The sequence below is a fragment of the Macrotis lagotis genome, chromosome 2 (assembly GCF_037893015.1).
Source record: "Macrotis lagotis isolate mMagLag1 chromosome 2, bilby.v1.9.chrom.fasta, whole genome shotgun sequence".
NCBI lineage: Eukaryota > Metazoa > Chordata > Mammalia > Peramelemorphia > Peramelidae > Macrotis > Macrotis lagotis.
Genome location: NC_133659.1, coordinates 290640256 through 290665134, shown reverse-complemented (window position 1 = coordinate 290665134; position 24879 = coordinate 290640256). Strand labels below are relative to the sequence as shown.

At 32.6% G+C, this 24879-nt stretch overlaps 1 protein-coding gene across 14 annotated transcripts in view; it reads left to right on the top strand.

Moving 5' to 3' along the window:
- OSBPL8 (oxysterol binding protein like 8) overlaps nt 1–24879 on the top strand; it is a 192673-nt gene that overhangs the window by 105252 nt on the left and 62542 nt on the right. For 2 of the 14 annotated variants that reach the window (XM_074226469.1, XM_074226465.1), the window contains exon 1: nt 12212–12444. The exons of the other annotated variants lie outside the window; for them this stretch is intronic. In XM_074226469.1, the coding sequence (XP_074082570.1) occupies nt 12300–12444 (145 nt within the window). In that variant the 5' untranslated portion in view covers nt 12212–12299. Of the gene's footprint in view, nt 1–12211; nt 12445–24879 lie in introns of those variants that run through there. 14 annotated transcript variants of the gene reach the window in all.

Here is a 24879-nt window from a genome sequence, read left to right as displayed (position 1 = left end):
TCATAGGATTCAATGCTAGGTGAGGAGTTTGAAGGCTAAAGAAATGAAGTGATTGATATGAGTTCACATGGTCAATAGGGAACCAAGTCAGGATTTGAACCCAGTTCCTTTCCAAATTCAGTGTTTCTTCCAACAAAGCAAACAGATTTGGTTTAGAGATTATAGATTTTGTACATAATAGTCTCACCTATTTGTCATTTGGAGGAATACCAACAGTAATAATTATTGTAACTCCAATTTGTATAATTCTTTTATTTTTCAGTTCTTATATTTATATACACTCTCTTGATCCTCACAATAATCCTGGGAAATAGATTCTAGTGTGATGCCTGTTTTCTAAGTTTGTTGCTTACTCAGAGGCACATAGTTAATAGATATTTGAGGCTGGATTTGAACCTAATCACTTTTTCTAATTCCAGTTCTTGTGCTCTGTTTATCACATGTGCTGCCTCTTAGAAGGATGCAATTAAGCAAATACTGCCATTCTCAAGATGAGAAAGTGTTTCTGATATAAACTGTCAGCTGTGGGTGATGTGTATTCTCACAAATATGCCTTCCTTTCTACATAATAACAAAGTTGTAGATATTAATATTTTGCATATGACTGTAACAGACATAAATGTGATGACGGATTCATATTTTTGTACCCATAATTCCAACTAGTGGATGAACTTGGCCTGGGTGGATAGATAGCACTGATACTTGAACTTCCTTCCTCAGGTGTTAAGTACAGTGGTTTATCTATGGTTCAACAGAACTGGATGGTCCAATAAAAATAAATAATAAATAATGACCTTAAATAATGTTTGAGACTAAATGGTGAATGTGAAAACACTGGATAAATCAGGAGTCCAGGGTGAGATCTATTTGCACCCTGCCTTCTTTACCCTTAGTTCCACTTCTATATATCAAACCTCATGTCCTTTTTAAATACAAATTATTGTAGATATAGATAATAATATTTTTCTATTTTAGTTTATTTGTGTATATTTTATTTCCAAATTAGAGGAAAACTCTCATTTCATATTCTAACCTGGCAGAGTGAAGAGTATTGTATATTCAGTCAAGATATCCTACATTCAAGTCCAGCTATGTGACCGTGGGCAAATTACCTGATTTCTGAGTCTCAGTTTGCTCATATGTAAAATGGGAATAATAGTACTCCCTTTCTACTATTGTATACTACCTTTCTACATTTGTGAAGTGATATAATGCATCTGAAGAGTTTTGCTAGCCTTAAGATCCTTTGTAAATGGAAACTATCTTAACCTCTTTTGAATCAGCACATTTGTATTCATCTCTATATAAACTTCTGATGTCCAAAACTGTATCTTACACAGAGTGACCATGTAATAAATGAGAGACAGGGAACCAACAGAAAAAATATGTTATCTGAGTGTGACTGATGATGACTGAATCATGGTGTTTCATGGAGGGAATTATAATATCAATTACTTTTTTTTTGTAACCCATACATATGTTTTATTAATACTTAGGAATTTTCATCATTCCTGTGTTATGTCCTCCAGGTGGTCTTTCTGAACATTTTTTGATAATGGATTCCACATAACTGTCCATTCTTAAAAATTTTGTTTAATTTTACTCCAGAATATGGTCTGCTTTTGCCATTCTTACCTTTTTTTAAGAGAGTATCAATCATATAATCTTATTGGATGTATAAACTCAATGGAAAAGATTGAAGTGTAGGATTAGTCACTTACATACATATTTTGCTTTTACTGGATAGATTCCTATTCTTCATTCTTTAAGCTCTAAATATGGTTTAATACTTTCTTGACTATTATTACTATCTTAACTAAGATGTTATTCCTTTTACATCTTAGTTATCTGAGTCTACCATATTTTGAATGCTTCGCCAAGAGAAGACAAATAACTTGTTAACTTCTCCCTTCTTTTCCCACCCATCCTTGAAACAATACCTCTTAAGTCTGTGGATAGATTTAGGAGATCATGGACATGGATGGGGGGGAAAATATTTCTTTTCAATATAATTGGTTTCCTTTCTGATCCAGTGCATTTTATACACTTAAAAGCATTATTATCTGAAAAAGGCTAGATAGACTTGCCTAGACTACTTACAGGATTTGTTGCTACAAAAATGATTCAGAATCTTTGGATTAAATTACTGCTCAGCTTTTAGAGAGTGTTCAATACACATTATGTTTGTCATCATTGTCAAAATATTGTAGATAATACTTCTGCTGTCCTTTATTTTTCTTTTGATAGGAGAAAATTGTAGTGCATTGCTTTTATTTCGAATGTAAGCTTTTTTTCTAAGTACTGTTTTTTGGCTATGTGGGTTAAAATAGCACAAAATATTCTTTTTATCCAACTTTCACAACTCAGTAATATGATTCTTTAGTTGTTTTTAAAATGAAGCTGAGCTATAGTTTCATACATTATCCCTTGTGAATAATAATTAGATCTTATCTCAGGTGGTTGTACTTTTCTTCATGTCTGCATAAAATCGATTATTTGTGTTTCTCCTCTCCATCTTCCTCCTACCCCCTCTGCCCCATTCATTGATATTCATTGACATTCTTGATGAAATTGTAAAAAGGATTGTTTGGGATCTGTTTTCAAAGTAGAAAAAACAATTGCAGAATTAAAGGTGACTATCATTGAAACAAAGCCTACATGACTGAAGGTGTTATGCCAAATCCCTAGAGTGACAACGTTAAACATTACCTCTAAAACATGAGGTGAAATATACAGAGCACATTCATTAGCTTCAACATTAGACAAAACCAAAACAAGAAATCACTTTTCTTCATGAACCGAAGTAATTCTTCTGTCTTAGGTAAGATATACACAAAATCAATCACATTGAATTTTTTAAAAATTAGTTGTGAATAATGCTACTGGCATATAAATAAGTATTAAACTTTTATTCCTTAAAAGATTTGTTTTTTTTTTGTGTGTATGATAAACTTAAAGTTTTTAAAGTTTTTTCTTTCACATGTATTAAAATAGATTTTAAAATGTTCCTTTTTAAAGTTTGAATTTTTAATACATTAACATTTTTAAAATTGCTTTTTTTAAAGTCAGTTATTTTAATTTTTAAATTGTTTGTTAATTCCTTTTATTAACTTTGGAAATTCTCATTGAACAGCAAAAGAAAATTACCTGATAAAACTTAAGAATCAATAGTGAAACCAACAAAACCATATTTAGCCTGTACTATAACTTGGTACCTTGGAGATTAGTAGTCTTGGTTGTAATTGAGCATGAGAATTAATTGATCAAGGTAACATTTATGTATATAAGACATATGTATTAAAAATGTCTTAGCTATTGTAAAGCTATAAACTTTATCTAACTTACGTTTTCTGTCATTTTATTTTAACCCTAAATTTTAAGTTTTACACTTTTTTTGCCTTAACTCATTAATAAAATAACAAAAAATACAGAGTAATGTAAAAGCAGGTATATGATGGGGGGTAAAGGAAAGATATAAAGTTAGGAAAACCCTTTTACTAAGGCAGGAACAAAAGATAGTTCATACAGTGAAATACAGATATAAACCAACCAAAGAGCTCCCATTGTTTCTTCATAAAAGGAGGTTATCTCCAAGACTTTTTGGGCAGGGAATTTTTAGTAGGTAATAGCTTGAATAAAATTTAGTTTTTTAAGCAATTGAAATTGAGATCCCTGTCAAATAAATACGAATGTTAATGGTAATTTGAAAAGGATCAGGACCCCAAGATGTTAGAATTAGAAATGGATCATGAAGTTTATCAGTTCAGAGGCATGAGGTAGCTGGACCCCTGCTCCCCCTACTCTCATTTCCCTCTTGTTATTAGCAGTAAAAACAAAGTCCTTACACTGTATACTTCATAAACAGGGAAAAAACTCTAGTTTAGAAGCATTCATACATTCTCAGGATCCATAGCATAAAAGTCACTCCTACCTTTATCCTTATTTTTCAAGTTCTTTCTGTGCTCAAGGCATTTTGCTGGACACTTAGATACAGAAATAAGCAATAATCCCTGTGCTCAGAAAATATATTGTACTGGATACAAATTGTGATCACAATAACTAATTTGAAAATAATACTTAAGAAGGAGAGAATATGAATGATTCTAGGAAAGGGAAGATTGTCAAGAAAGACCTAGTTGTAGGTGATATCTGAGTTCTGCTTTAAAGTAAGCTGAGAATTCTAAGTATGCAGAGAAGGAGGGAGTGCATTTCAGCTATGAAAGAAAAAGAAAGGGGATAACCAGGGAACGAAGTTTGCTGATGATTAACAGAAATAGGAGGCCTTCCAGTTGCCAATAAATCCTTATAGTATTCTTTCCTCAAGAGTTCTTTATCTTTTTGCTTATCTTTTTCCTCAGAGTCTCTTATTCCATTCCTTACTTCCTAAATTTTCATTTCCCAGGACTTTAGAGTGGGATAGACTGGCCATGGTACTGAAAAATTGAACACATGCACTAATTTTAGCCATTATAGTTTAAGCTTCCTCCTCAAGTAAATTTGGAAACTTTAAAAAATTACATTCCTATGGAATCAGGAGAACAGTGTTTAAATCCCACCTTAATAGCTCTGGGCTTAAGTTTTTTTTTCTATTAATTGAAGGGGTTGGCTTTACGACCTTGAAGTCTCTTCCATTCCAGTTCTAGATTTATGATCTTGTTTTATTGGTATTCTATTCTACCCTCATTGTAGTTCTCTACAGAGAAGGTGCATTTTTATTTTCCTTTAAAGGGTCAAGTTTATCATAATTATGAATCAACATTCATTCATTTTCATTTTTTTGTTCTTTCCAGTTTACACTATTGTAATTATTCTCTTTGTATTGTTTTCTTGATTTTGCTATTTCAGTTCTTCAACAATTCATAAAAGCCTTATTTGTCTTTATTGACTCATGTATGACTTTTCATTTTGTAAATTAAAACTTTGATTTATGGACAATTTCTGTCTATTTTTTAGGACATTTTAGTCAGTTTCCAAATGGCTAATATGTCCTCATTTTTAGTGTTCCTACCTTGCTAGAGAAGTCAAGTCAAAGCATCTACTACTAGTGACTTGGAAGTAGTAGGAAAAGGAACTCTACCCCCTTGTCTGTATTGCCTTGGGAAATAATACCTAACTAGGATTCTGAGTTAATTCTCTTTTGAGATGTTTAGATTGAATTTAATTCAATCTGACTTTGCTCTAAAATAGTCATCTGGATTTTGGTTATCTTAGCTGTCAAAAAGTCTTTGGATTTTGAAGTTAAATGTCATAATGTTTGAAAATGCTTTACAAATTTTAAAAAAGTTCTGTAAATGTAAGGTGTTCCACAAAGGTAATTAATTTTCCTAATATTTTTAGTTGAGTATTGTACTTCTGGTATATTGTGTGTGTGTGTGTGTGTGTGTGTGTGTGTGTGTGTGTGTGTGTGTTGGGAGGGAACTTAAAATATAGAAGAATACTTAACTTTTCTTTAAATATTATTTAGTAAAATATTTTTGATATGCTTGAAAATTGTTGGCTTTTGTTTTTTGTGTTATGAAAAGCATTTATATTGATCACATTTAATGTTGGTAATGTGTAACTTGTAACTCTAGGATAATAAGATTGTGTTTTACAACTATCATACTGTGTTATCATCAGTGAGACTTAAATATACTTTAGCTTAAGCAGCTTCCATGCCTCTCCTCTTTTCAAAGGGATGGGAGTGGATGAAGAACCATTTTGTACAGATTTCTATTGTGGAGCAAAGGTCACTGTCTTCCTTCTTAATTTCTATGTTCTTTTATAAATTATTTAATAGACTTGTTTACTTAGCCTGCACTGCCAGAGATAGAGAATGGTTTTCTTATTTTATGAGCTATGTGCACTGTAAGGAGACTTGTTTTGCTGTTGCTGGGTCAACGTAATCCCTCCCACCTCCTTTTAGTGCAGAATATTTTATAAAGAGGTGTTTATCTTAAAGCCCTGTGCTTAGTCATTGCTCTATAAATACTTGATTATCAGTTTTGTGATTGATTTAATCATCTTTGTAGTTTGACTTTCTTCCTCCTTCAAATTGTATACTTAAATGATTTTTAACCTTTTTTTCAGTGCTAGATTGTACATTTAGAATGTGGATTCTCTTATGTCTGCATCTCATTTAACACGTTTGGTATGGAAGCTGCAGTGTTGTTAAGAGGACTGGCCAGAATGTGTAATTACTTTATAATCAATTCTGGCTCTTTCAGTTGCTACATAAAAGTAAGAGTAATATGTTGGTGGAAGACACACCCACCCACACACAAGACCTTTCTTACCCTCAAGGAACTATCTGTAGTCTAAAATACTTAGAGTATCTAAAAATAATCTTAGGTTCTTAAAAATGAACTCCTAATTTTATCAAATCAGTATGTGTATATATTTGCATCTGTGAGTGTGCACCTATGTACCTGAGTGTTTTACTGTTTTGATTTCCAGTTTGATTTTTCTGAATGTTAGTTTGTTCTATTTTTTTGTTCTTTCCACCCCTTCCTCTATGTTTGTAAATCATTTTTCTCCAGTATCCTGCTTGTATCAAATAATAAGTTCCTCCCTTTCTGTTATATCTTTACTAATATATGCCTGTACCCCTTGCTTTGTTTTCTTTTTTTTTTTTAAAGCCAACAAAACCAGAGCAAAGGAAGCCACACCTTGGCCCGTCTTTGTGACTTGAAAGTAGGATCCCACCTGTTTTCGATTCCCCAGTTAGTTTTCATTTTACTCCAAGCTTTACTCCTGACTCTCCAGATTTGCTTTCTTAGGTGCTGAAAACTTTGGCCCCCTCCAAGCTCTTATCATCTGAATTTCTCACCCTGGAAGGACCCTCTTCCCTGGTTGGCTGGTTCTGCCCAGAGCCAGTTAAAAGTTTTATAGTCTTACGACTAGACTGTGCAAGAAGATTAGACTGGCTGTGGTACTTGCAGTCTGGTTTAGAGGCAACTGGGCCTCATAGGAGTTTGTTCTTCTAGTACAGATGAAAGCTGATGAGGTCCTGAATTAGAGGACAAGTCCTGAGAATGGAAGCTCCTTGAGGTCTGAAGGACCTTGCTCAGTATCTGCAAGCAGGGACAGGATTTGGGAAATGCTCCCTGATTAAGAATGGCAATAAGAAGGCCCATGATGGTGGCAGGAGTGTTGATGGGATGAGGATAGTTAGCATTAAGATAATTCTGTAAGACTTGTCAGTCAATCAATCTATTGAAGCTCAGAGAACATAAAAAAGGCAATAGACAGATCCTGCTCCCTAATGAGGGAGATAGCATGGAAACCACTATGGAAAATGTAGATTAGCTAAAGACATTGAAAATAAAGGGGAAATGGGGAAAACTTATATAGAACTTAACATTTATTATCTAATTTGGTTCTTAAAATAGCCCTCTGAGGTAGGTGCCATTATAATGTCCATTTTATAGATGAAGAAACTGAGGCTGAAGAGGTTAAGTGATCTATCCAGTGATCTGACACATCAGGTTTGTGTCTGAAGCTGGATTTGAACTCTTATCTTTCTGATAAGGAGGATCCACCAGGTCACCTTGCAACATTTTATAATATATTAAAAATAATTTTATGATACTTTCTAGTTTGGCAAAGACAGAAATGGCCAGTTATTCATTTGTTTTCATTTATAATACTCATAACTAAAAGTAAGATATTGACTTTTGACAGTGAGTGAGTGACCTTGGGAAATTCACTAAGTGGTACCTCAGTTCTCATCTGTAAAATGAGGGATTTGAATTGTATTCTAGGTTCTATATTCTACTTCTAGCTCTATATTTCTGAAATATGGTGCTTTGACTTGACCTTGGGAAATTCACTAAGTGGTACCTCAGTTCTCATCTGTAAAATGAGGGATTTGAATTGTATTCTAGGTTCTGTATTCTATATTCTACTTCTAGCTCTATATTTCTGAAATATGGTGCTTTGACTTGACAGGGTGATACAGAAAGAAGCTTTGCTTACTGCTTGCTTAAACTTGAAACAACATTAGTTGCCATGGTGTACTTACTACTATATTACAGAAAAAAATTACATTGTGACTTTGTCATTTATGTATATTGTACAAAATTTTCTTTAATGTTGTAAATCTACCTCTTAGATTTGGGAAACGGTTTCGACTTAGGATCTTTATAAATATCTTACTTCCAAATATATTATATTTTGAGCATAACAGGAAATCAGAATCTTAATCCAGAAGTTTTTCCTAGAATTATAAAAGGATGTTCAAAAATGTTTAAATTCTACATTTAGGAAAGAAAATCTTAAGTTAGAAAAATTACCAGGTAAACTTTTTTGAGTAAACTTTATATATACATACATACATACATACATATACATACATATATATATATATATATATGTTTGTCATTAAGTATTACTCTGTGGCAAAATAGAACCTTGAAATTTCATTACCTTTGCTTTCCGAAAAGCCAGTGGCATTTTGAAGGGAACATTTGTTTCCTCCTCGTGTTAAGATATAAGCATCTGACCCATTCTTATGGCTCAGATTTTTTTACATTTTTTTCTTGTCTCCTGATTTTGTATTTCAGTGATTCTACCCAGCTTTTTCCCTTTTCTTTGAGGATACTTGAAAGTTCTCTATTCTGTATAGATCCTTTGTATACCCTCTAGGATTACATTCAGTTTTGCAAAATGAATTATTTCTTCATTCTAAGCCTTCTTAAATCTCTGTTTTGGAATATTTTAAGTTTTTTTGGTAATTTATGCTAATTGCAATTTAATCTTGTGTTTCCTTGGAACTTGGATTGTTTCTTTCTGTTTCTTTGTCTTATTCTTTTTGTGACTGAAATTCTAGATTTTGTCTTTGATTTTCTAGACTTTCTCTCAGGAAGTGACTGCTAGATTCTCAATTTCTACTTTACCCTTTGATTTTTTTTCCTCTTTTAAAAAAATATTCAGTTTAAACTTAGATAAAAAAATGAGGAAAAAAGTATTTCTATGTACATTACAGAACAGAGAGCATTCAATATAAAATCATCGATTTATATTTCAGCCTATTAACTTTTTAAAAAATTATTCAATAATATTACCCATTTTTTATAGTTATCAGCTTTTTCTGTGCTTTTTTCTAAGTTTTCTTTTGTTCTCTATTATATTCTTTTTAAATTTTCTGCCTCTTCATCTTGCCCCAGAGCTACAATTAAATAACAAATATATACACATGTACTATGTAAACATATGTATAGATGTATGTATATAGATTAATGTGTATACGCCTATGTATATATATGTGTGTGTGTGTGTGTGTGTGTGTGTGTGTGTGTGTGTTAAACTGTTCTGGACATACTTTCAATTTATAAGTTCTTTCTCTGGAGGTGGATAACATCTTCATCAGTACTGTTTTTCTTAAGCTCATCATTTCTTATAAGCAATAGTTTTCTATCACAGTCATATTTTACAATGTGTCAAGTGAAATGCCAATTGACAGACATCCAATATTTAACCAATCTGATATTTGTAAGATTTTCCAAAGCTGTTTTACTTGACATTTCTCTTGTCAACAATGATTTAGAACAGGGCTAGGGGCAGCTAGGTGGCGCAGTGGATAAAGCACCAGCCTTGGAGTCAGGAGTACCTGGGTTCAAATCCGGTCTCAGACACTTAATAATGACCTAGCTGTGTGGCCTTGGGCAAGCCACTTAACCCCGTTTGCCTTGCAAAAATCTAAAAAAAAAAAAAAAAAAAGGAATTTAGGATTTAGAACAGAGCTGTCCAAAATGCAGCCCCATGTAGGTTTACTAAATACTTTAGTAAACAAAGCTGAGCTACTGCAGAGCTCTCACTAAAATGGCAAATCAAAATATATTGTCTATTGTTTCAATAAAAACTTTAAAAAATAAGGTTGAACAGCCCCGATTTAGAGCATTTTTTTAAATGTAACTGTATAGGTGGGTTTTTTTTTTTTTTTTGCAAGGCAGTAGGGTTAAGTGACTTGCCTAATATACAGCTAGGTCATTATTAAGTGTCTGAGGTTGGATTTGAACTCAGGTCCTCCTGACTCCAGGGCTGGTGTTCTTATCCACTGTGCTGCCTAGCTGCCTCTGTACATTTTTGATTTCATCATTGAAAAATTACCTGCATATCCTTTGACCATTTGTCATTTGAGGAATGACATATTCTAATGAATTTGACAAAAATCTTTATATTTTTGAGAAATGAGTCCTTTATCTAAGACTGTCTATGAAAATCTCAGTTTTCTACTTTCCTTCTAATCTTGGCTTTACTTTGGTTTTATTTGTATAAGAACTTTTTAATGTAATATAATCAAAATATCCATTTTATACCTCGCATACCCTCTAGTTTTAATAGATTTGGGGTAGTTTTCTATCTATCCTTAACCTGTTTTTTAAGTCAATTCTTTTGATAGTAGAGACTTTGTGTCTTATTCTGTTTTTTTCCAATCTCTTGACTTTACTATTTGTCTCATGTAGGTATTGACTTTTAATTCCTCCATTCTGTTTTTTAGTGTATCTCTCATTGGCCTTATATTTTCTACCCATTATGCTTTAAACCATTGTGAAATTATCATTGTGTTTTGTAGTAGGTATTGTTTTTGTCTGCTGTTAAGTAGAAGACTGTCTGACTTCTCTCCTTATGCGGGGCCAGAAATAAATTTATGATATCAACCCCCCCCCCCCAAGGTACCAACTAGAGAAACTATTTAGAATTTTTTATCTTAGTTATCTTCCCTGCTTTTTGTAAGTTAGAAGTTATTAGATTGCTATAGTAAGAGTGAATTCCTTCATTCTCCCAGTCCTCCTCTTATCCCTCCCATCTCTACCCCACTCCCTTCAATGTATAGCATTCTAGTTGTCATTAATGTTTTGTTTCAGCAGTTCTTGACTCAATATTTTGTCAAGTGTATTTCAATATTGTTTTCTTTTGCAGTCCTATACATTTTATATTAAAAATATAAAAACATTGTTTTGAGGAGGTTCATAGGTTTCACCAAACTGCCAAAGGGGGACCATAGTGCTAGAAAGTTTTATGGGAATTCTGTTGTCTTTTAAGATAAAGTAGATAGCAGTAAAGTTTATGCACAGCAGGGAAGGACTCTTCATTTTGAGGGAGGACTAGAAAAACCTTGACAAGTGATAGTTGCTGAATGAGCTGCTGTCTGCTCTCTGGGTGCTAATTATCAGGTGGGAGGACTTGTAATCAGATCAAACAAAAGGGTGTAAATAGGTGCAGAATACTTGTCTAAAGCTAAGGTTAGCTAAGGTATAATTATCAGATTTTGGATAGTTAGGTAGTTTCTTTGACAGTTAAAGTTATTTGGGAAGCTGTCAAAATAGGTTTTGCCTTAGATTGCTAGTAAACATCGATTTCCTATTTGCTTTACTAGCAGAGTAACTGATAAGGCATCCCATTAACCAGTTCAAAATATAATATAGTTTTGTAGTTTTATTAGGAAAGCAGCTCTAAAAAAGCAAATGTATAGAGAGTTTTAAATAAAAGGCAGTGGTAGTTGATTTTATGCTAAATGTTTTGATACATTGAAGAATTTTAGTTTATATCTCAGTAAAATCTGTTTCTAAGGGAGCCTTTCTTATGAAGTGCAATCTTATAGTAAGGTCATTTTAATCTCTAATTGATTCAATAGTATTAACATTGCCATTCACATTTTTATCTCTGTTAAAGCTGAAACTAAATGTTCACTGCTTCTGTTGATGATGTCTTTGGAACATGGTACTTAAGAGAATAGCTTTCCTTATGAATTTTTAATTATGGTTGAAACAAAAGGTGGATTAGATATACCTCTAGAAGTATCTGTTAAAATACAAACCATGTTCTGTTTTTATATTTGCTGTAGAAAAAAGCTTCTTAGGGAAAGAATAGGGAGATGTGGGTAAAGGGGGAGGGGATTTAAAACATAATGACTGTGAAGTAAGCCTTCAGTTCTTCAAATGAGAAGAGAAATTGATTTCATTACTGTATTCTGAATCCCTAAGTAATGACTGTTGTTTTGTGTTTCTAAGGCAGCAAGCAGCAATTCAATCGAAAGTGTGATCAAATGTGAAATAGAAGGGAGAAGCCTTTCCTGTTTATCAATTAATTTGAAAAAAAGCAGCAGCACGGCTTTAATGCCTTTTTCCATCCATCTCTCTATTCTTGTCTCTGTTTATTGCTGATTTGACAGTCATCTGGTCCTTCTCCTTTGCTGTTGTGTATTCGTCCTTTGTTTGTACTACACTAGAACGTAAAAGGAAAAGGCTACCGTTGCTACCCTGCTGTTCTAACTAGACTCCAGTGTGAGCATATATCTTAAACAGAGCTTCTAAGCCATGAAAGAGGAGAGTCCACAGCGACGTAGGTTTTCTTCCTGTACTGGGGTTTCGTCTCTTGTATTTCCTCCACGAATTGATGGCCGAAAGCTTGTCCGGAATGCTTCATTTGGAGGATACAATGAACTTTCCCCTGCATTGCCAGGTTTGTTAGTTTTATCTTGAAATTTTGTCTTATTAGGCAGATTCTTGGTACTTAAATAGCCAAGTATTTTGACTTTGTAAATAGCTTACCTTTTTTAGAAAAATTTGTGGTGAAGGGTTCTGTTTCAGAAACAGAAATAAAACTTTTTTCATTTATTCTTTTTCTATCATTCCTGAAATTTGTCAGGAGAGATTTAAAACTTTGAATTCAGGTATTAGAGGTTTTGAGTGCTTAAAACAATATAGTTTTTCTTAAATATAAACATAAATATAATGGCTCTTAACTGGTAAAATTAAAACATTCTATGGATTGGAGAGAATCTTCTAATTCTAAAATTACATCAAAGGTTTTTGGAAAGGAGTTATATTCAATCTACTTATTCAACTTGCAGCTATAATAAAACTTACATTCTAAACAGTCTTTAAATATATCTGAGCATCAGCTAGAATGAACAGTGTTGTCATTGTAACCTTAAGTGTTGAAATTATTTTCCCTTGACTATTTTCTAAATATTGAATAGCATGTGAACCTCTTACCTTTGTTAAGAGTAGAAACTAGTATTTTTAGAATGAACACTTAACAGTTTTCAGGATTCAAGATACGAAGACAAATTGATTTTTGTTATTGAAGAAGTTTCTATTGCCATTAACTGTTACAACAATTAGGGTTTTTGTTTCTCTTTGTACATAATGTTTAAGAACAGAATCATGAATAGATTTTTCTTTTACATACTGCCAATAATTGCATTTATTTCTTAAAAAATTAGAATCATTATTAAGTAAAATGTACATATTGCTTTAATATTCATCTGAAAAATATAAGAATTGTTTGTCATTTTTATGTTTTTGTTTGTTTTATTGAAATATAAGTTGTGTATTTGTTTTGATTCTGATTTTATATGATATTCTTGAGCCTTGCTGATCTACACACCCATGTATGTGCATATCCTTAATTATTTTAACCTTGTGAAAGTCTTGTGTAGTTTATTTACAGAGATAATTATTTTCAAATTGTGACTTTTACTTGACAGGCAAGAAAATAATTAGACCTTTGAAGCTGAGTATGTGTATTACACGAAACTTTAGACAGATGAAATAAACTGGCCTCAATATCTCGGTAGTGTAGTACACCTACTGACCTGTTTTTCTGCCTCTGGTTTTTATTTATTTATTAGTCTGCCAAATGTCCCAGTGAAATTTATATTTGTTTTTTACTTAGGTAAACATATCTGAAATAGTAAATTTCACAGTGCCTTTCTTACCTTAAAGTAAACTTGAAAAATTTAGCGTTTTTGTATTTCTCAAAGTTACTTAATGTAATAATTAATTAGTAATCATTAATAATAATCCTTAACATCTATGGACTTTTACAAAGAAAGCTTAGTTCTATGACTATTTCCCTTTTTCTTGCACAACAAGCTTAGCCTTCATGCTATGCTTCTATTGTGAGTAAGATTTGTCTACATAAAAAGACAGTAGCTCCAGTACTCACAAAATGTGAAATTTAGCTAAAATGAATTTTTCTTCCCCCTAGTAGTTTTGCAATAACTCTTTTTTGTCTAGTATTCTCCACAGGTATGAATAGGAGAGCTTTTTAAATAAAGGACCAAAGACTGGATGACATGAATATAATCACAGTGTAAAACTAGAAGAGGTGGGAAATACTGACATTTTCTTAGTTAAGATATAGTAACAGTTATATAGGATCAAATGGTTTTAATAGAAATGTGAGTGAGCAGTGTTTTGTTGTTTTTTTTAATCAGTGCTTGTAATAGAAGGAAAAATAATGGAGAATGTTTTCCCTCTCTTTGTTCTTAATGGAAAGAAAGGACATTTTAGCATAGTTTTTTTTTAATCCACCAAGAAGCAGTGAAATCAAATTAAGCCTTTTAAAAAAAATACATGTTACATTTCCCTTACCCTCCCACAACTTTTAAAAAATCTTAAGCCAAAAGTCACCTGTGAGTTCCCTTGGATAGTGGTAGTTGTGCTGAAGTGGAAAGTTGAGACTTGGTAGTCTCAAGGCCTGGGGCTAAGTTTGCCTCCTGTTTATTGGGCAAATCACTCAGCTTCACAAAACCTCATTTGTCAAAGGGGTGGTGATTGAATGAAGTAATACATAGAAAATGCTTTATATATTTCAAGCACTCCAGATTTGTGAGCACTTGGTATATTTTCAGTATTAAAAAGACTTCTTAAATTATTCTCATAAAACTAGAATGGAAGAGGATTTATAGATAGATACAGTAAACAGGAAAAATGACGCATGGCAGTCTGGTATTCAGGAGATAGAAAAATGAAAAGACATGAAACCACTATTGTATAATATGTATAATTAATTTTCATATCAAACAAAAGTTAATGGATTCATTTTCTTAAGGCAAAAGAGTATATAATATGTTTTATTTACAGTATCAGCTTTGAGAGGGCATGAATGGGTTTTTATATCAAGTGTTATGACCAGTTTTATTTTTTTGGTCAGTAGAAGATTAACTTTGTCATTGTAGTTGAAAATCTTACTTAAATGTGTTGGTATGCTTGCCAGCCTTATTCAATAGGAAATACTTGATGTCAATGAAAAGAGGAAAATAAGGAATTAAAAGATAGAAAATTTAAAATCCCAGAACAGTCTAATTGCACTTAGTGTCAGGGATGGTATTTGGCTTCCAGATCTCTTTCCTTAGCAATGTAGTGGGGTAGGAATGAGTATAGATATTAGAATTAGGAGAATCTAATTTTGATTTTTTCTCTGCCTTGTTTACTGCCTTTTTTGACCCTTTGAGTAGTCTTGTTATTTCTCTGGTCTTCAGATTTTCACTTGGTTAAACTAGATAGTGTCTGAGATCTTTCTTCCCAACTCTAGATATATATTTCTAAAGATGAATTTTGGATTATTGAATGTTTTATAGTGCCATTATCTTCTGAAATTTATTTATTATTTACTATATTTCTTAGATATAAGAGATTGACATGAATGAGTATGGTCCTAAGATGTAACTGAAACTGTAACTGAATGTGATCAATTGTTTTCTTGTAAATTGGTTCTTTTCTTTTTAAAAATGGCATGTGAATAAATGACAGTTTGAGTTATTTTAATTATGGTTAGTTGAGGCTTTATTACATCATTTATTTCAAGTAACTAGGATTCCCCAAATCCTAGTTAAATGAATAATGCAAAATTCCCATTTTTTTTGCATTGTTAATAGGGTAATCTTAATTTTATCCCAGTAATGCTGATCTAGGCAGAGTCTGGATATATGCACACAAATGGAAATTAAAAAAAAAATGTATACCCCTGCTTTCTTTCAAGAAGCAGCTTAAATTTCACCTTCAGCATGAAGCCTTTATTTCCCTAGGTACTTAGACTTGTGTCCTTCATCAGCCTTTCATCTATTCTTTATCTTTTAAGTAACTATTTATTTACATTTTGTCCTTCCTCTGCCCTTAGAATTAAAAACTAGATTGTGAAATCCTTAAAAGTGGGCAAGGGTCTGTTTTTGTTTTTCTTTGCATCACTGACACTTCATATTTCAAGTGCTTGTTGACTGAAATAAAACCTATTGTTGACTAATTTTAAATGCTTAGGGAGATTAGAAATGTGAAGGTGAAGTAGGGACAAGTCTTGAATGCTATGGTCTTAAATTTAATAGTTTTGTGGCCAAAAATAGGGAAGAAGTGGGTCGAACAGAGCCAGAGATGGCAGAGGAAATTGGCTAATGAGAAAAGTAAGCCAGATAAGTGCTTTGTACATAGTAAGCACTTAATCTTGAAGACATTGAGAGTATAATGAGAGTATCATTAAATATTTGATGATGGTGGGGTGACTACAATTTGTTCATTATCTTCAAACTTTAGTCAGGAATCAATATTTTATTCAAAGGGAGAACTTTTGTTGGATTCTGAGTTAGAAAACTAGCATCAAACCAATAAGGAGAAATTCTTACTGATTTTTGTAGAATAGATTTAAGATCTAGAGTTTATGCCTGACTTTGAAGGTAATTTGGGAACAAGGTCCTGAACTAAGACTGGTGGTGAGGTATTAAAGACTTTACATTGGGGTAGTTTAGGCTGCAGCTCAAGAACACTGGAGTCATGGGGAGATTAGATTGAAACGTGGGGTTCTCAGAGAGCATTTCACTAATAGTGCTGCTGTCCACTGACACAAGTAATATATGTTGTGTATAAATCTAAACTAACCAAGGTTTTCATTCCTTGTTCAGTAATCATTCCTTCTAACTGATTCTGATGATTTGCTTTTTGTGCAATAGGAAAAGTTAGAAAACCACAGAATCAACTTGGTGTTTTCATCACTCAGAGCTTTTGTTTCCATATATGAAGTTCTTGATTTACAAGGAGAAAAAGTTTCCCTCACATTTATCAAAAATCAAAACCCCCCAAACCACGCTTCCTTTTTTTTCCTGTTATTTAAAAGACCAAAGATGTTTGAATAACTTTGGTATTACACTCTTTGTCCAATGCACTGATTAATCCAAAATAATTTCAGGTAAATTTTGTTTAATTCTCAGTATTATAATTTATATAGTTAAAAGATTGACTGTAATAAAACATTATATAAACATTTACTTTTTTGATTTATCCATATCATTTTTATTATAACTATCATGATACAAAAATGAAAGTAACAAATTTTCTAAAAGAGGCAAATTCTTTTGGTTTGGAGACAACTTTTGGAGACTTAATTTTATTTTTACAAAACAATAGTTCTTTAAAAATCTGTTCAGCTACAAAATAAATCAATATCTGACTACAGAGCTCTATATTAGTTCATTTTATATCTCTATTGTATTCAATGATAGTAAGAGATTAAATCATACCTCATTATCATCTAAATCAAATATCCATGCATTTTGACTAGCTATATCAGTGTAATTTGTAAAACTAGTCTTTACTTTTTCTTTTTGTTCTGGTCCATAGAAAAACTTAAATTAGTATCATTAGAGTCAGTACTACTCACTGATAGCAACCTGCATCTCTGATAAACATTTTTGTAGATCTTGTGTACCAATGGGAAGAGAATAGGACTTGGAGTCAAGAAACCCGAGTTTGTTTCTTTTCTGTGAACTAATAGGCATTTGATCATAGGCAAATTATGAGCCTCAGTTTTATCATCTACAAAATTGGGACAATGATACCCTTTTTGTCTGTTGTACAGGGTTATATGAAGTGAGATAATGCATAAAAATATTTCAGTAAGTCTAGAGTAGTTGTTTTATTTACTCCACCGCCTACCTGTTAATTTATGTGAATATTTTTTATTTCTGTTGGGATTTTCAAGGAGCAGTTTTTAAATACTTTAATTAGATGCTTTTAATCAAGGTTTTGATAAAGAGAATTTATTGCCTAAGCTCAAAATTCTTGTTACAAAACAGTCTTTATGTGATTGAAACACCTTTTTTGTATAATTAATGATTATTGGTCCATTAAATAAAGTCTTTTTTTTTTTTTTGGTTTTGCAAGGCAGTGGGGGTAAGTGACTTGCCCAAGGTCATTATTCTAGGTAATTATTAAATGTCTGATGTTGGATTTGAACTCAGGTCCTCCTGACTCCAGGGCTGGTGCCACCTTTGACCCAAAATAGAATCTTCTGAGTTTTATGTATAATATGTACATCCATCTATCTATCTATCTATCTATCTATCTGTGTGTGTGTATATATATATATGTATGTATATGTGTGTGTGTGTGTGTGTGTGTGTGTGTGTGTGTGTGTATATATATATATATATATATATATATATATAAATTATTAAAGAAACCCCAAAAATGGCCTCATAAAGCTCCTGTGGCTCACAGCAGGTGCCATAGGATGTAACTTCCCTTTTCAGGTAGACATGCTTGTGAAAACTTCAGGGATAGAATTGCAGCATTCTAATAGAGAACTCCCAAGGGATGCAGTTTTTGTTTTGTCTTTCTAGATTAAGTTACTGCAGTGCGTGTAATTTTGGGTTATCCTTGACTGTGACCCATAAACTTCAACTGGTACAGAATTTATCAACCTTTCTGCTCAAGGACTTTGACTATATGGAACATTATCTGTGTTGTGCTTTTGTACTGGCACCATGCTTCTGGGCACAATCCAAGGAACCCTATCAGGTTTGAGTTCTGATTGTTTTAGGGAACATTCTGTTCCTTGCACATTTATACTCATTGAATTTGGAAGTATCCAACATCAGCCTTTTTAACAGTTCTCTGATTTGGAGTGTGTAGGTATAGAAGGTTTATTTTTCTGGATGACCTTATTTCTGGGCTTGAGTTTTGAGTGCCAAAACAAAACATGATCATATTTTAAGTGAATAGCTTCATTGGTTTTAAATTGATTAGAAATTTGAATGCTTTGAGAGAGACTCTTTAGTCTCTATTTTTGAATAGAAAATCTTTTAATTTATGCCTGTACAGAATATCTTTGAAGCAACTTACCATTGATAATTAATGTATTGAAATACTCATCACAATACATCTATTGTAATAAACTTTGAATATTCCTAATCTGAGTATCTAAGAATTTCTTATAGATGAATTATTTCACTTAATGGTCTAGTCTTAGACTGATTTAGAGTAAAGTTTTATCTTCCTAGAAATTCCATCTTTAAGATTCTATTTTTCACTTATCAAAGAACAAGATTCAGCAGTTAAAATGAAATAATTTTTCTTTTTCATGCAGGAAAAGAGGAATTGCTCCTTCTCTCCCTTTCCCTGTCATGATATAGAATTGCTCCTTCTCTCCCTTTCCCCATCATAATATAAAAGTTACTTAATGAAGTCTAGGGTATAACATAAGAAGGAAAGTGATATTTCAGGAAATGTGAAAACAAAGTTTTGTATAGAATGTATTTTCTTATTTACCTATTAGAAATTACTTTAAAATGTCTACTACTATTTTGTGGTATTATTCCATTAGTTAATTGTTCCTAAATCCATGGAGTTTTCTTTGCAAAGATACTAGAGTAGTTTGCCATTTCTTTCTCCAATGTCCCTCCATTTTCAGATAAGAACTGAGGTAAATAGGGATTAAGTGACTTGCCCAGGATCATACAGCTGATAAGTGTTTGAGGACAGATTTGAATGCAGATCTTCCTGACTCAACCTGGTGCTCTATCCACTGCATCACCTAGCTGCTCACTACTACTTCTTGGGTTTTTGTTTTTTAAAGAAACTGCTCATGATTACTTTTGCATGTGCTCTCTATCGAGGTAGACCCAGAGAAAATAAATAGAAAAAGGAGTCAGTAATATTTTTACTTAAAAATACCCCCCAAAACAACAAAACTAACAGACTTCTGTAAGACATGTTTCTTTTTATTCTTGCCAAGTAGATCTTGACCTTAATGCTGCTGTAATTACAATTTTGTGGCATTATTTGCCTGTTGTTTTTAGCACATGTTATTTGTTTATTATATATTCCCATTTGTCCAATCTGCTGATGATTTGCTTTCTTTTTTGATCTTAAAAAAATCATCAGTTCTAGCTAGCTTTCCCAAGATATGCTAGTAATCCTAGAAATATTTTGATTTAGTGGTTTATTTCTTAAACTGAGTCAAAATAATTACTTTCATCTCTATAAATATAATGTGGGAATTTCCATGTTGGAACTCAAATCCAAACTTTTCAGAGAGAAAGAGTGGAGAACAAAGCAGTTGATCAAAATTCACTAACATATCAGATTTATAATATATATAGTCTTCCACAAACATACCCACTACAGCTCAAGCTGGAAGGTATTCAGCATATTCCAGAAATTTTAATGTTGGTTTTAAGCTTTAATCACTTAAAATACTTGCTAAACTTTTGGGATACTCTCTATTATATCTTATTTAGGACCAATTTTGTTCATTATAATTACATAGTATTTGGATTTTTGTTGTTGTTATTTGTTCTTTTATATTTATTTTGTTGTAAGATTATATAATATGTGATTTCCTGCTTCTGCTTACTCCACTTTGAATAAATTCATGTAAATTGTCTCATTTCTCAGAATTGTCTTACAATGCAATGAATATGAGCCTTTTTGTTAATATCTTCTTAAAGGTATATGGAAGTATTATCTTAGTATTGGAATAATAATTTTCTTTTCCTAATTCTAGGTCAGCTGGGTGATGCAGGATAGAGCACCTGCCCTAAGTCAAACTTTGACATTTACTAGCTCTGTGATCTCGGGCAAGTCATTTAACTTTGACTGATCCAGGGCTATTGCCAGTTGTACTGATTTATATCTGGTCATTGGACCCAGACGACTGTGGAGGAAAAAGTGAGACTGCTGTCTTAGAATAGTACTCCCTTACTCAAATCCAATTCAATGCTTGTCGTGGCACCACCTCTCTGTTGTCGTGGTCATGTTTGAGAATGAAGGATAAACATCATCATTACATAATTCTGAGTCTCTTTCAAGAATGGTATACAAGTTCCCATGATCTGTCAATAATGCAGTGGCCTCTTTTTCCACAATTTTTTCAGTATTGAATACAATCTTTTGTCAGCTTTATCACTTGGTGTTTTAATTTCTCCTTTTCTTATTAGAAGTAATTTGTAGCATTCCCTTTTTTTGTGGGGCAGTGATGGTAAAGTGACTTGTTCAGGGTCACACAGCGAGTAAGTATCAAATGGCTGAGTATGAATTTGAACTCAGGTCTTCCTGACTCTAAGTCTGGTACTCTATTCACTATGCTACTGTGCCCTCAATTTGTAGCATTCTTTCACATAATTGTTAATAGTTTGTAAGTCCCTTTTGATCATTTCTCTTAAGAGAATGATTTTATAAAGACCTTTCTAATATAGATGCTCTTCCAATAATATTGCTTGCTAATAATGTAATACACAACCTTTTAGAGAAAGTAAACTCATAAACCACACAGAGAGATATGGAAGGACACTGATACAACATATCCAACTATAATTTATGAATGTGACTTTATAGACTATTAATTGTATACAATGAGTGGAATAAGAGCTCATCCAAGAGCTGTATAATTGGAAAAGGAGCTGGGCTTTTTATATATCAAGCATAAGGAAAGAAAGGTGGACTGTATAGTGAATATGTTGATATTCTTACAAGAAGATGCTGACACATTAGGTGTATCCGCTTTGGAGGATTTCCAAGGATTAGAGAGGGAAAGCAGGGATGGATTGTAAACTGCATTATTTGAGATAAATTATAGAGTTAAAATATACTTCCCTAATCTTCTAGTCAAAGAATCTCCATTACATTGTGCTCAACAAAGAGTTACCCTTATTCTGCTTGTAGATCCATGACTTTAGAGCAACACATTCCATTCTTGAGTACTTGTGATTATTATTATTAGGAAGTTTTTCTTACCATCAGTCTTTACCTCTTTTCAACTGCCACTCATTGCTCCTTTTTCTACCTTCTGGGGCCAAAGAGACTAAGTCTTTTCTCTGTGACAGTCTGTTACATATTTGAATATGGTTCTGGTCCCTGTGCATTTTCTCTTCTTCATGAATCCTTAATTTTTTAAACAGTCCTCATATGACTTGTACTCAAAGTTCTTTATCAACTGGATTATCTTTTTAGATAAAGTACTTCCTAAACTTTGGTGTCTTGATATAAAATCAATACTCAAGATGTACTTTGACCAGGAAGAGGACAGCACGACCGTAACATCTTTATTCTTGGAAGCTGTCTCAATACAGACCAGAATCAGAATAGCTTTTTGGATTTAAGATTAAGTTTATAATCCACCAAAATTTCCAGATCCTTTTTTTTTCTGAAAAATTTCCGTTTAATCTTTCCTTTCCCATTCATCCTGTCCTCACAAATTTGATGTTTTGAATCCAAGTATAAAATGTTACATTTGTGCCTTTGAAATTTCATCTTAGATTTCCTTCCAGGGGTCTAACTTGGCAGGATCTCTTCCTCGCGTTCCCTGTCCCTTTCAGCTTTATGCAGTTTCGATCAATATCTACCAAAGGAAAATGTCATAAATAAAAAGAGTTCTTAAGTTATTATGCTCTTATATGTTTAATTTTTTCCCAATACACCTGGCTCCTTGTGTGTGTGTATAAAACACAAACATTAGAATTTGTATCATATCTGTTTCTAATTAGAAGAGAATTAGAACTTGCATGATTTATAGCATACTTTAGTAGTTTTGTGATCTCACTGATATATGTGCATTCCCTTATTTGGTACAGATTTCAAACTGTGCTCTCTTCTTCTGTGTGATTCTTGTCCAGAGCCTTCCATGTTTGTCTCATAGAGGATCTACATAGTACTTGAAGTTCTACTTGCTTAAAAAAATATCTGAAGGGTGCCAGTAGCATCTTGGCTGTTCATCTGCTGGTGCTGACTCTTGTTTGTCTTAAAACGTTCTTTAATGGCATCTTGGTGTTAGGCTGTCAGCATCATAAATCCTTAAGATTTTTAACATCATGCTGCAGACTACTTTTGTGCATAACATTGTTCATTGTTTTATTCTTATATGCATCATATTGGTTGTGTGTGACATCTTATAAGTTGGAAAAGTTGTATGAATGTAATAATTCCAGACCAGACATGAAAATTACCCAAGGGACTCAGCTCTCTTTAATTGTAGAATTTGTTTTTTTTGAGAGCTGTTAATCTTTGAATCTTCAAACAACAACATTAACAATAACAACAACAAAATCCTGAGAATTTCATGGATGCTTTAGTCTTTGGTGAACTGACCCTGAAGCATTCTTTCATTTTTTTTTTTTTTGTGCCTTTGGGCCTTTTGGACATAGATAAAAATAAATTAGAATGGGTAGCCATGAATGGCTTGTAGTCATTTGAGAGGGTATTCAAATTGATAAGTTCATGAATGTGTGGGAATATATTAGATTTTTATCTTAATAAATGATTTTTGTTAAGTGATTGAGATTCTTCTTTTTGTTTGGAAGAGATGTTTTGTAATGGATTTTTTACCCCAATTATTTATTTTAAGTTCTTTTCCTCCCCTAACTGAAACAGTAAGCAATCAGATATAGGTGATATGTATGCAGTTATGTAAAACATTTCCATATTAGTAATTTTGTACAAGAATACTAGAATAAAAGAAAAAATGAAAGTAAAAATAGTATGCTTCAGTCTTTATTCAATTTTATGAAGGCAAATAGTATGCTTCATCATTAGTCCTTTGAAATTTTTTTTTTTAAGATTTTTGCAAGGCAGTGGGGTTAAGTGGCTTGCCTAAGGCCACACAGCTAGGTAATAAGTGTCTGAGGCTGGATTTGAACTCAGGTATTCCTGACTCTAGGATCAGTGCTCTGTCCACTGTGCCACCTAGCCACCCCAGTCTTTTGAGATTGTCCCAGGTCATTTTATTGTGAAGAATAGCTAAGCCATTCACAGTAGTTCTTGACTGAATAATATTGCTGTTACTGTGTATATATTCTCCTGGTACTGTTTACTTTGTTATGCTCAGTTCATATAATTTTTTTCAGTTTTTCTGAAATCATCCTGCTTCTCATTTCTTATAGCACAATAATATTCCATTGCTCCATATACCACAGCTTCTTTGACCATTTCCCAATTAATGGGCATCGCTTCAATTTCCAATTCTTAATCACCACAAAAAGAGCTACTGTAAATATTTTTGTATAAATAGATCCTTTCCCCTTTTTTTGGGATATGTAGACCTAGAATTAGAATTGCTGGATCACAGTTTTATAGCCCTTTGGGCCTACTTCCAAATTGCTCTCCAGAATGGTTTGGTATAGTTCACAACAATGTGTTAAGGGTCCCAGTTTTCTCACATCCCCTCCAACTTCCATTATTTTCTTTCCTTTTTTTTTTTTTGGCACTCTGATAGGTATGAAGTGTGGTACCCTAGAGTTGTTTTAATTCACATTTTTCTGATCAGTGATGATTTAGAGAATTTTTTTTCAATAACTATACCTTTGTTTTCTTTGTCTAAAAAACTACCTGTTCATATACTTTAACCATTTATCAATTGTAGAAGGACTTGTACTTTTATAAATTTGAATCAGTTGTCTATATATATTTGAGAAATGAGACCTTTACCAGAATATTTCTTGTCCAGATTTCCCCCAATTTTATTTTTGCTTTCCTTATACTTTTGATTGCGTTACTTTTGTTTGCACAAAATTTTTTATAGTCAAAATTATATAATTTTATATTTTTAGTGCTCTCTATATATCTTCTTTGGTTCTAAATTCTTCCTTTGTCCATAAATCTGACAGATAAACTACCCCATGCTTAATTTTCTTTATAGTATCACCCTTTATGAATCATGTCTCATTTTGACCATATCTTGCTTCACAATGTGGCCTATATCTAATTTCTACCATACTGTTTTACAGTTTTCCCAGCAGTTTTTGTCGAATAAGTTTTTATTCCAAAAGCTTGGATTTTGGGGTTTATTGTATACTAGGTTACTAGCATCATTTACTGTAATGTAACATATTTACTATATAATCTATTC